The sequence below is a fragment of the Nerophis lumbriciformis genome, linkage group LG20 (assembly GCF_033978685.3).
Source record: "Nerophis lumbriciformis linkage group LG20, RoL_Nlum_v2.1, whole genome shotgun sequence".
NCBI classification, from domain to species: domain Eukaryota; kingdom Metazoa; phylum Chordata; class Actinopteri; order Syngnathiformes; family Syngnathidae; genus Nerophis; species Nerophis lumbriciformis.
In genome coordinates, this window is record NC_084567.2 from 33,158,360 (window position 1) to 33,171,154 (window position 12,795).

The window sequence follows — 12,795 nt, forward strand, 5'->3', positions numbered from 1 at the left end:
ATTATTTGCAAATCATTGTATTCCGTTTATACTTACATCTGACACAATTTCCCAACTCATATGGAAACGGGGTTTGTAAAACACATGACAGCCAAATGAAACAATAAGAAAATACGTACTCATATAGTAGTACACTTGTTATTAGTGAGAATATACTTATTTTAAAAGGTATTTTTGGGTTCATGGAGGAGCTGAGAAGAAAAGGCGCCCTGGTGATGCAGGTACATTTGGCTTTTATTAACAACATGATAAAACAACACCCAGCATCGTGTGAGAGACGACAACCTCCAGTCATGAAGTGATTAAAAACACATACACCAGCATGACCAACACAACAGTAACAGAACGTTTAAAGTTTGGCTGAGAAGAATGTAGTTGGTATCTTAAATAGATTTGTAGGTCGGAAGGAACGGCAAGTGGAATGTAAACAATACACAACAAATTGAAAAAAGTTATAGTAGTCCACTAAGAGCTACCTGAAGACTTCTAGGGGAGGGGGGGAGGGGATTATTATACATTCATTCTTTTTCTACAGCGTCGAGGCTGGAGCCTATCCCAGCTGCATTGGAGCGGAAGGTGGGCTACACATCTAGACAACATTCACACTCACATTCACACACAAGGGCCAATTTAGTGAATTTGCATTTTAAAAAGCAGACGCACAACTTATACGACATTACATAATCACATATCGAAAACGGCGTTTAAAATATTTTTTAGATGAATTTCAAGTTAAATGAGTGATTAACGTGTGATTCGGCAGCGTAGAAAAGAAGCCTTCACTTAACGACCGACTACTTTTTTTTTTTTTTTTACAGTAACTTTTACTCCGGATAAAACACTTTTAATGTGGCGATATTTAACAGGAAATACTTGAATTTCAAGCACTTTATGAGTGTGGAGCAAAAAAGAGAAATTAGCGGCGTCTTTATGCAGGTATTGTTAAAAATAAAGCTTTTTGTTTTAAAAAGTCCTGAGATAATTTAAATAAATGACTGTCAAAAAAATGTCAGTTTTGCATAACAGAGTCTGTGCATAGTTGATGACCAAGTGCCTCGCTTCTTACTTCTCTGGAACAAGCACCTAAATATCCACAGGATGACGTCATCATGATGTCATTTCTCCTCGTCGCAGATTATGCTGCTTAAAAAAAAAAACCGACAATTACGATTCAACCCCCGCCGTCAAATGTTCTCGGCCACCCTTTCGGGAACCTCCCGGATGCTGTTCACGGGCCGCGCTCGGGCCGTGGGGCGTCTCCGGATGCTCCGCCCGGAAACGATGAGGTCGGCGTAGCCTCGGGAGTGGGAGAAGGCGTAGCCGGAGCGACGGGAACGGCCGCCGCGGTGAAAAGCCGAGGGCTTTATTTTCGCCTCCTTTTGCAATTCCAACTCGTACTTTTTCCTGTTTCTCTGGACCTGGGAGGAGGGAGCAAGGAGCAGAATTTTTAAATATTGCAGTTGACACTCAGACTAAATGAGAACATTTTAAAAGCCTGTTTTTAATGTGGGAATGCTTTCACACATTTGGTTTTCTACACCAAAATTCATCTATTTCTTCCACATTTTTCATCCTATTCAAACCGTTCCAACTTCAAACTGTTCAGCCTATTCGGGAATGGCGGGCTTTCCCTTGACAAATTCCAAAATTTCCCAGATTTCCTGGGACATTTTTCCCATTTAAAATGAATTGGCCATTTTTCAAACTTCGACCATTTCCACATTTTTCAACCGATCCAACACATTCCAATATCCTGGGAATTCAAACCATTATTTTTCCAAGTTCAAAAAAAGTTCCAAGATTTTCCAGAATTCCTGGTTTTCCAATGCCCTATTTCCACACTTTTTTCCGGCGACTACTCCTTCCACATTTTTCAACCCATTTCAACCGTTCCATTGTCAAAACATTCCTCTTAATCAGGACATTAACAAAGTTGTTTTTTGAACTGGAAAAATTCCCGAAATTCCAGGAGTTCCGTAATACCATTTCTCAATTCAACATTTCCTGACCGCTTTGCAAAATTCCAACATCAACCATTAAGACCATTCTAGTTTTTTACAATTTTCAAAAAAAATCCCGCTTTTCCCGAAATTCCCAATTTTTTCTGATTGAAAATCAATTGGACATTCTTCCAAGTTCCACAATTCCCACATTTTTCATCTGATTCAAACTGTTCCAACTTCAAAATATTCAGCCAGTTCAGGAATTGTGTGCTATACTTCAACAATTCTAAAAAAAAATTCCCGGATTTCCCATAATTCCTTTTTTTTTTTTTTTGCATTTTTCCCTATTCAAAATGAATTGGCTATTTTTCAAACTTCCACAATTCCCACATTTTCCATCTAATTCAAACCATTCCAACATCAAAATATTCAGCCTGTTTAGGAATTGTGTGCTCTTCTTCAACAATTACAAAAAAAATTCCCGGATTTCCCATAATTCCTTTTTTTTTTTTTTTTTGCATTTTTCCCCATTCAAAATGAATTGGCTATTTTTCAAACTTCCACAATTCCCACATTTTTCATCTAATTCAAACTATTCCAACTTCAAAATATTCAGCCTGTTCAGGAATTGTGTGGTCTACTTCAACAATTCCAAAAAAAATTCCCGGATTTCCCATAATTCCTTTTTTTTTTTTTTTTTTTTTTTTTTTTTGCATTTTTCCCCATTCAATATAAATTGGCTATTTTTCAAACTTCCACAATTTTCAAATTTTTCAACCGATTTAAACCATTCCACCTTCAACACATTCAACTCATCCTGGACATAATTCTACTCTTTTTTTCTGGTGACTACTCCTTCCACATTTTTCAACCCATTTCAACCATGCCATTGTCAAAACATTCCTCTTAATCAGGACGTTAACAAAGTTGTTTTTTGAACTGGAAAAATTCCCGAAATTCCAGGAGTTCCGTAATACCATTTCTCAAGTCAACATGTTACTAATTCAACATTTCCTGACCGCTTTGCAAAATTCCAACACCAACCATTAAGACCATTCTAATTTTTTACCATTTTCAAAAAAAATCCCGCTTTTCCCGAAATTCCCAATTATTTCTGATTGAAAATCAATTGGACATTCTTCAAACTTCGACCATTTCCACATTTTTCAACCGATCCAACACATTCCAATATCCTGGGAATTCAAACTATCATTTTTCCAAGTTCAAAAAAAAATTCCAGGATTTTCCAGAATTCCTGGTTTTCCAAAGCCCTATTTCCACACCTTTTTCCGGCGACTACTCCTTCCACATTTTTCAACCATGCCATTGTCAAAACATTCTTCTTAATCAGGACATTAAGAAAGTTGTTTTTTGAACTGGAAAAATTCCCGAAATTCCAGGAGTTCCGTAATACCATTTCTCAATTCAACATTTCCTGACCGCTTTGCAAAATTCCAACACCAACCATTAAGACCATTCTAGTTTGTTACCATTTTCAAAAAAAATCCCGCTTTTCCCGAAATTCCCAATTTTTTCTGATTGAAAATCAATTGGACATTCTTCCAAGTTCCACAATTCCCACATTTTTCATCTGATTCAAACTGTTCCAACTTCATAATATCCAGCCTGTTCAGCAATTGTGTGCTCTACTTCAACAATTCCCCCAAAAATTCCCGGATTTCCCATAATTCCTTCTTTTTTTGCATTTTCCCCATTCAAAATGAATTGGCTATTTTTCAAACTTCCACAATTCCCACATTTTTCATCTAATTCAAACTATTCCAACTTCAAAATATTCAGCCTGTTTAGGAATTGTGTGCTCTTCTTCAACAATTCCAAAAAAAAATTCCCGGATTTCCCATAATTCCTTTTTTTTTTTTTTTTTTTTTTTTTTTTGCATTTTTTTCCCTATTCAAAATGAATTGGCTATTTTTCAAACTTCCACAATTTTCAAATTTTTCAACCGATTCAAACCATTCCACCCTTCAACACATTCAACTCATCCTGGACATAATTCTACTCTTTTTTCTGGTGACTACTCCTTCCACATTTTTCAACCCATTTCAACCATGCCATTGTCAAAACATTCCTCTTAATCAGGACATTAACAAAGTTGTTTTTTGAACTGGAAAAATTCCCGTAATTCCAGGAGTTCCGTAATACCATTTCTCAAGTCAACATGTTACTAATTCAACATTTCCTGACCGCTTTGCAAAATTCCAACACCAACCATTAAGACCATTCTAGTTTTTTACAATTTTCAAAAAAAATCCCGCTTCTCCCGAAATTCCCAATTTTTTCTGATTGAAAATCAATTGGACATTCTTCAAACTTCGACCATTTCCACATTTTTCAACCGATCCAACACATTCCAATATCCTGGGAATTCAAACCATTATTTTTCCAAGTTAAAAAAAAAATTCCAGGATTATCCAGAATTCCTGGTTTTCCAAAGCCCTATTTCCACACTTTTTTCCGGCGACTACTCCTTCCACATTTTTCAACCCATTTCAACCATGCCATTGTCAAAACATTCCTCTTAATCAGGACATTAACAAAGTTGTTTTTTGAACAGGAAAATTTCCCGGTTTTCCCGAAATTCCAGGAATTCCCTAATACCATTTCTCAATTCAACATGTTAATACTTCAACATTTCTCGATAGATTTGAAAAATTCAAACCCCAACCATTTCAGCTCATTCAGACCATTCAAGTTTTTTACCGTTTTCAAAAAAATTCCCGCCTTTCCCGAAATTCCCAAATTTGGGGGAAATTCCCATTTAAATCAATGAGACATTCTTCAAACTTCCACAATTCCCACATTTTTCATCTAATTAAAACTATTCCAACTTGAAAATATTCAGGCTGTTTAGGAATTGTGTGCTCGACTTCAACAATTCTAAAAAAAAAAAAAATTCCAGGATTTCCCATATTTCCTTCTTTTTTTGCATTTTCCCCATTCAAAATGAATTGGCTATTTTTCAAACTTCCACAATTCCCACATTTTTCATCTAATTCAAACTATTCCAACTTCAAAATATTCAGCCTGTTCAGGAATTGTGTGGTCTACTTCAACAATTCCAAAAAAAATTCCCGGATTTCCCATAATTCCTTTATTTTATTATTATTTTTTTTTGCATTTTTCCCCATTCAAAATGAATTGGCTATTTTTCAAACTTCCACAACTTTCAAATTTTTCAACCGATTCAAACCATTCCACCTTCAACACATTCAACTCATCCTGGACATAATTCTACTCTTTTTTTCTGGTGACTACTCCTTCCACATTTTTCAACCCATTTCAACCATGCCATTGTCAAAACATTCCTCTTAATCAGGACATTAACAAAGTTGTTTTTTGAACTGGAAAAATTTCCGAAATTCCAGGAGTTCCGTAATACCATTTCTCAAGTCAACATGTTACTAATTCAACATTTCCTGACCGCTTTGCAAAATTCCAACACCAACCATTAAGACCATTCTAGTTTTTTACCATTTTCAAAAAAAATCCCGCTTTTCCCGAAATTCCCAATTTTTTCTGATTGAAAATCAATTGGACATTCTTCCAAGTTCCACAATTCCCACATTTTTCATCTGATTCAAACTGTTCCAACTTCATAATATCCAGCCTGTTCAGCAATTGTGTGCTCTACTTCAACAATTCCAAAAAAAATTCCCGGATTTCCCATATTTCCTTCTTTTTTTGCTTTTTCCCCATTCAAAATGAATTGGCTATTTTTCAAACTTCCACAATTCCCACATTTTTCATCTAATTCAAACTATTCCAACTTCAAAATATTCAGCCTGTTTAGGACTTGTGTGCTCTTCTTCAACAAATCCCAAAAAAATCCCGGATTTCCCATAATTTCTTTTTTGTTTTTGTTTTTTTGCGTTTTTCCCTATTCAAAATGAATTGGCTATTTTTCAAACTTCCACAATTCCCACATTTTTCATCTAATTCAAACTATTCCAACTTCAAAATATTCAGCCTGTTCAGGAATTGTGTGGTCTACTTCAACAATTCCAAAAAAAATTCCCGGATTTCCCAAAATTCCTTTTTCTTTTTCTTTTTTTGTTTTGCATTTTTCCCCATTCAAAATGAATTGGCTATTTTTCAAACTTCCACAATTTTCACATTTTTCAACCGATTCAAACCATTCCACCTTCAACACATTCAACTCATTCTGAACATAATTCTACTCTTTTTTTCTGGTGACTACTCCTTCCACATTTTTCAACCCATTTCAACCATGCCATTGTCAAAACATTCCTCTTAATCAGGACATTAACAAAGTTGTTTTTTGAACTGGAAAAATTCCCGAAATTCCAGGAGTTCCGTAATACCATTTCTCAAGTCAACATGTTACTAATTCAACATTTCCTGACCGCTTTGCAAAATTCCAACACCAACCATTAAGACCATTCTAGTTTTTTACCATTTTCAAAAAAAATCCCGCTTTTCCCGAAATTCCCAATTTTTTCTGATTGAAAATCAATTGGACATTCTTCCAAGTTCCACAATTCCCACATTTTTCATCTGATTCAAACTGTTCCAACTTCATAATATCCAGCCTGTTCAGCAATTGTGTGCTCTACTTCAACAATTCCAAAAAAAATTCCCGGATTTCCCATATTTCCTTCTTTTTTTGCATTTTCCCCATTCAAAATTAATTGGCTATTTTTCAAACTTCCACAATTCCCAAGTTTCATCTAATTCAAACTATTCCAACTTCAAAAATATTCAGCCTGTTCAGGAATTGTGTGCTTTACTTCAACAATTCAAAAAGAAATTCCTGGATTTCCCATAATCCCTTTTTTTTTTTTTTTGCATTTTTCCCCATTCAAAATGAATTGGCTATTTTTCAAACTTCCACAATTTTCACATTTTTCAACCATTCCACCTTAAACACATTCAACCCATCCTGGACATATTTCTACTCATTTTTCTGGCGCCTACTCCTTCCACATTTTTTAACCCATTTCAATTCTTCCATTGTCAAAACATTCCTCTTAATCAGGACATTAACAAAGTTGTTTTTTGAACTGGAAAATTTCCCGGCTTTCCCGAAATTCCCTAATACCATTTCTCAATTCAACATGTTACTACTTCAACATTTCTCGATCGATTTGAAAAATTCCAACCCCAACCATTTCAACTCATTCAGACCATTCAAGTTTTTTACCGTTTTCAAAAAAATTCCCGCCTTTCCCGAAATTCCCAAATTTTGGGGAAATTCCCATTTAAATCAATGAGACATTCTTCAAACTTCCACAATTCCCACATTTTTCATCTAATTCAAACTATTCCAACTTGAAAATATTCAGGCTGTTCAGGAATTGTGTGCTCGACTTCAACAATTCTAAAAAAAAATTCCAGGATTTCCCATAATCTCCCCCCCACATTTTCCCCATTTAAAATGAATTGTCCATTTTTCAAACTTCCATAATTCCCACATTTTTCAACCGATTCAAACCATTCCACCTTCAACACATTCAACTTATCTTGGAAATTCAAACTATCATTTTTTCACGTTCAACAAATTTCCAGGAATTGCCGGGGGGGGGGTTTTAACCCTATTTTCAACCTTTTTCGTATGACTACTCCTTTTCTTTTTTTCATCCCATTTCAACCGTTTCACTGTCAAAACATTTTTCTTAGTAAGGGGGAAAAAAATAAGTTGGTTTAGGAACTAGAAAAATTTCCGTTTTTCCCGAAATACCATTATACAATTTCTCAATTAAAACATGTTACTACTTCCAACATTTCTTGACCGATTTAAACAATTCCAACACCAACCATTTCAACTCATTCAGGTTATTCATGCTCCAAATCATTTCAAACCTAATAAAAAAAAATCCAGCTTTTCCCAAAATTCCAGGAAGTTTCCATTGAAATCAAAGGGACATTTTTCTAACTTGCACAATTCCCACATTTGTCAACCTATTCTAACCATTCTACCTTCAAAACATTCCACCATCCTGGAAATTCAAATGACCCTTTTTCCAAGTTCAAAAACATTCAAGGATTTTCCAGAATTCCTGGTTTTCCAAAGCCCTATTTTCACCCTTTTTTCTGGCGACTACTCCTTCCACATTTTTCAACCCATTTCAACCGTTCCATTGGCAAAACATTTCTCTTAATCAGGACATTAACAAAATAGTTTTTTGAACTGGAAAAATTCCCAAAATTCCAGGAATTCCGTAATACCATTTCTCAATTCAACATGTTACTAATTCAACATTTCTCGACCGCTTTGCAAAATTCCAACACAGACCATTTCAACTCATTCAAGTTTTTTTTTACAAGTTTTTTTTTTAATTCCTGCTTTTCCCGAAATTCCCAATTTTATCTGAAATATCCCATTAAAATCAATGGGACATTCTTCCAAGTTCCACAATTCCCACATTTTTCATCTGATTCAAACAGTTCCAACTTCAAAATAGTCAGCCTGTTCAGGAATTGTGTGCTCTACTTCAACAATTCTAAAAAAAATTCCCGAATTTCCCATAATTCCTTTTTTTTTTTTTTGCATTTTTCCCCATTCAAAATGAATTGGCTATTTTTCAATCTTCCACAATTCCCACATTCTTCAACCCATTCCACCTTCAACACATTCAACTCATCCTGGACATTCAAACTACCATTTTTTTCACATTCAACACATTTCCAGGAATTCCCGTTTTTTGGTAACCTATTTCCCCCCATAAGTTCGACTACTCTTTTCACATTTTTCAACCCATTTCAAGCGTTCCACCGTCAAAACACTTCTCATATTCAGGACAAAAACCAAGTTGGTTAAGGACCTAGAAAAATTCCCGGTTTTCCAGAAATTCCAGGAATTTCGCAATTAAAACTGTTACTAATTCAACATTTCTTGACCGATTTAAACAATTCCAACACCAACCATTTCAACTCATTCAGACCATTCAAGTTTTTTTACCATTTAAAAAAAAATTCCAGCTTTTCTCAAAATTCCCTAATATCATTTACTACTTTAACATTTCCTCCCCGATTTTAACAATTACAACACCAACCAATTCAGCTCATTTCGGACATTCATGCTCCTGTTCATTTTCTAAAAATCCCGCTTTTCCCCAAATTCCCAAATTTCCAGGAAGTTCCCATTGAAATGAATGGGACATGTTTCTAAGTTGCACAATTCCCACATTTTTCAACCTTAACAAAAAAAAGGTGAAATAACTGAAAACATGTTTTATATTCTACTTTCTTCAAAATAGCCACCCTTTGCTCTGATTACTTTTTCGCACACTCTTGGCATTCTTTTGCTGACCTTCAAGAGGTAGTCACCTGAAATGGTTTTCACTTCACAGGTGTGCTTGAAGCTCATCGAGAGAATGCCAAAAGTGAACGAAGCAGTAATCAGAGCTAAGAGTGGCTATTTTGAAGAAACTAGAATATAAAACATGTTTTCAGTTATTTCACCTTGTTTTTGTTAAGTGCATAACTCCACATGTGTTCATTCATAGTTTCGATGCCTTCAGTGACAATCTACAATGTAAATAGTCATGAAAATAAAGAAAATGCATTGAATGAGAAGGTGTGTCCAAACTTTTGGCTTGTACTGTATGTCGAGGTCGACTTAATCAGGCACTTTTAAGAACTTAATAAGAACTTGACTTGATGAGTTGGTCCACATAGATGGATTATTGGTGGATTATTGACATAAACGGGACTGACTTGAGCAGGCTCCACTGTATTTGTCCAAATGACAAAAAAAAATTGTATTTTTGGGTGGTATTCCTGATAAAAGTAAACTTTGTAAACAACTTTTCTGCACTATTGTGGTAAAAAAAAAAATTCAAAAGGCCTGGTAGCCTTGCTTCACCTTGTCTCCTATGGAAGGCCAGATGATTTTATGGAGGAACTGGATGCAGACCACAGGCAGCAGGCTAATGCCCACCGTCAGGATGATGGTTAACCACAAGTAAGGCTGGCGAAGCGCATTTGAGGCCGCCCCTGCAAGACAGAGAACATGGACGTTAAAAAACAGCAGCGTTTCAAGTTTGGTGTGTTAATACATTCTTTATACTAAACCAAGGGCCCGACTCACTGACCTGTGAAGGTGAAAAATTGGGGGAAAATGACGTGTATCCCCGCACTGTGCAAGTCAAACATAATTCCAAAGTAGATGGCTATGCTTCCCAAAACAGCAAAACAGTTGACAAAGGTCCAGTAAGAGGTATCCAGGGAGATCTAGAAGTGATTAGACATGACAACATTGTAGCATTTATCAAGTTACACTCCAATGGCTGACATCCTGGTAAACATTTTGCTCTCAAATAACATCAAATAAAAACTTGCTATTGAATGATCTTGGTATCAAAGTAACTGGGAGACTTTGGTGCTCACTGCAGATAAACCGTATGTTCCGGACCATAGGGCGATTATAAGGCGCACTGCCGATGAGCGGGTCTAGTCAGGTCTATTTTCATACAAAAGGCAAACCGGATTATAAGGCGCATTAAAAAAAATGTGGGTGGTTCTTTGGTCAAAATGTTGCATAGATGATGTTTTACAGATCATCTTCAAGCCGCTTTCTGACAGTCGCTTCAGGATGCGCCGTTTTGCGGGCGGTCTTATTTACGTGGCTCACCTTCGACAGCGTCTTTTCTCCGTCATCTTTGTTGTAGCGGTGTAGCGTGCAAGGACGAGAGTGGAAGAAGTGTCAAAAGATGTTTTAATGACATTCAGACTATACTTCAATCAATAACGGAGTAGCATCTCCTCATCCGTGGCTCACTAGTGCAACAACAATGCCGCCGGAAATGTGTCCCCTAAAAAAAAGTCAGACCGGAACTCTCTAATAACTAAAGTTCCTTGGGTGAATAATGTAAACTCAATACACCGGTATGTTTTAGCACTTTCATGGCGAGTTTACTGACAGATATAAGTAAGAAATTTACACTACTTTATATTAGAATTGGCAGCCACGGACTACAAAGGCGGATGCGCACAAATTTTCAGGACTCATGCAGATCCCAAATACAGATCAGCAGGTACCAGAAAGTAAGAAAAGTTGCCATTGCATAATATTGCAAAACAAAACATCTTACCTTATACACACACCATAATAATACTCCTATGTTGAAGCACAGTACAATCCGTCAAGCAGTGCGGCTTCATAGCTTACCAAAGTCGTACTAAAACATTTTAATAGATTTTTGAGCACCGTGTGTAATGTTCTATATTTTCAATGGAACATATACAATTTTGGTGTTGTTTACTTGAGTCGTATTGCAGTCTACACATATCTCTTATGTGTGGCTGCCATCTGCTGGTCACACTTGTCATTCCACCATGTGCCAAATAAAATAGCTTCAAGGTCGGTAAGCACAACCAAAATTATTCCGTACATTAGGCGCACCGGGTTATAATGCCTTATAGTCCGAAAAATTTGTTAAAGGCCTACTGAAATGCGATTTTCTTATTTAAACGGGGATAGCAGGTCCATTCTATGTGTCATACTTGATCATTTCGCGATATTGCCATATTTTTGCTGAAAGGATTTAGTAGAGAACATCAACGATAAAGTTTGCAACTTTTGGTCGCTGATAAAAAAGCCTTGCCTGTACCGGAAGTAGCAGACGAGTAGCGTGACGTCACCGGTTGTGGAGCTCCTCACATCTGCACATTGTTTACAATCATGGCCACCAGCAGCGAGAGCGATTCGGACCAAGAAAGCGACGATTTCCCCATTAATTTGAGCGAGGATGAAAGATTTGTGGATGAGGAGAGTGAGAGTGAAGGACTAGAGGGCAGTGGGAGCGATTCAGATAGGGAAGATGCTGTGAGAGGCGGGTGGGACCTGATATTCAGCTGGGAATGACTAAAACAGTAAATAAACACAAGACATATATATACTCTATTAGCGACAACACAACCAGGCTTATACTTAATATGCCACGAATTAATCCCGCATAACAAACACCTCCCCCCTCCCGTCCATATAACCCGCCAATACAACTCAAACACCTGCACAACACACTCAATCCCACAACCCAAAGTACCGTTCACCTCCCCAAAGTTCATACAGCACATATATTTCCTCAAAGTCCCCAAAGTTACGTATGTGACATGTACATAGCGGCACGCACGTATTGGCAAGCGATCAAATGTTTGGAAGCCGCAGCTGCATGCGTACTCACGGTACCGTGTCTGCGTATCCAACTCAAAGTCCTCCTGGTAAGAGTCTCTGTTGTCCCAGTTCTCCACAGGCCAATGGTAAAGCTTGACTGTCATCTTCCGGGAATGTAAACAATGAAACAACGGCTGTGTTATCCGGCACACCAGTCAAGGGGTGCATTCTACGGCGGGGGTGCGTTATCCAGCACAACACCTGCTGTAATACACCGCTTCCCACCTACAGCTTTCTTCTTTGCTGTCTCCATTGTTCATTGAACAAATTGCAAAAGATTCACCAACACAGATGTCCAGAATACTGTGGAATTTTGCGACGAAAACAGACGACATAATAGCTGGCCACCATGCTGTCCCAAAATGTCCTCCACAATCCGTGACGTCACGCGCTGACGTCATCATACCGAGACGTTTTCAGCAGGATATTTCGCGCGAAATTTAAAATGGCACTTTAGTAAGCTAACCCGGCCGTATTGGCATGTGTTGCAATGTTAAGATTTCATCATTGATATATAAACTATCAGACTGTGTGGTCGGTAGTAGTGGGTTTCAGTAGGCCTTTAAGTATGCAGCAGTCACCTTTTTGCTATATTTTGTGCAAAAAAAGATGCTAAATCCAATTAACGCTACGCTATCTACACAAAACATCAATGTCTTATCTTTGGGTTATATGTAGGGCTGTCAAAGTAAACGT

General features: G+C 37.0%; 1 protein-coding gene across 1 annotated transcript in view; it reads right to left on the reverse strand.

Annotated features, from left to right (window-relative positions):
• Positions 1–216: 216 nt before the first annotated feature.
• The window catches only part of atp8b1 (ATPase phospholipid transporting 8B1), a 93,250-nt gene continuing 80,671 nt past the window's right edge, over positions 217–12,795 (reverse strand). Inside the window, exons 28-30 of the mRNA XM_061980835.2 lie at positions 10,019–10,157; positions 9,790–9,920; positions 217–1,418 (exon numbers count right to left, since the gene is read on the reverse strand). Of these exons, the coding sequence (XP_061836819.1) occupies positions 1,185–1,418; positions 9,790–9,920; positions 10,019–10,157 (504 nt within the window). The 3' untranslated portion in view covers positions 217–1,184. The remainder of the gene's footprint in view (positions 1,419–9,789; positions 9,921–10,018; positions 10,158–12,795) is intronic.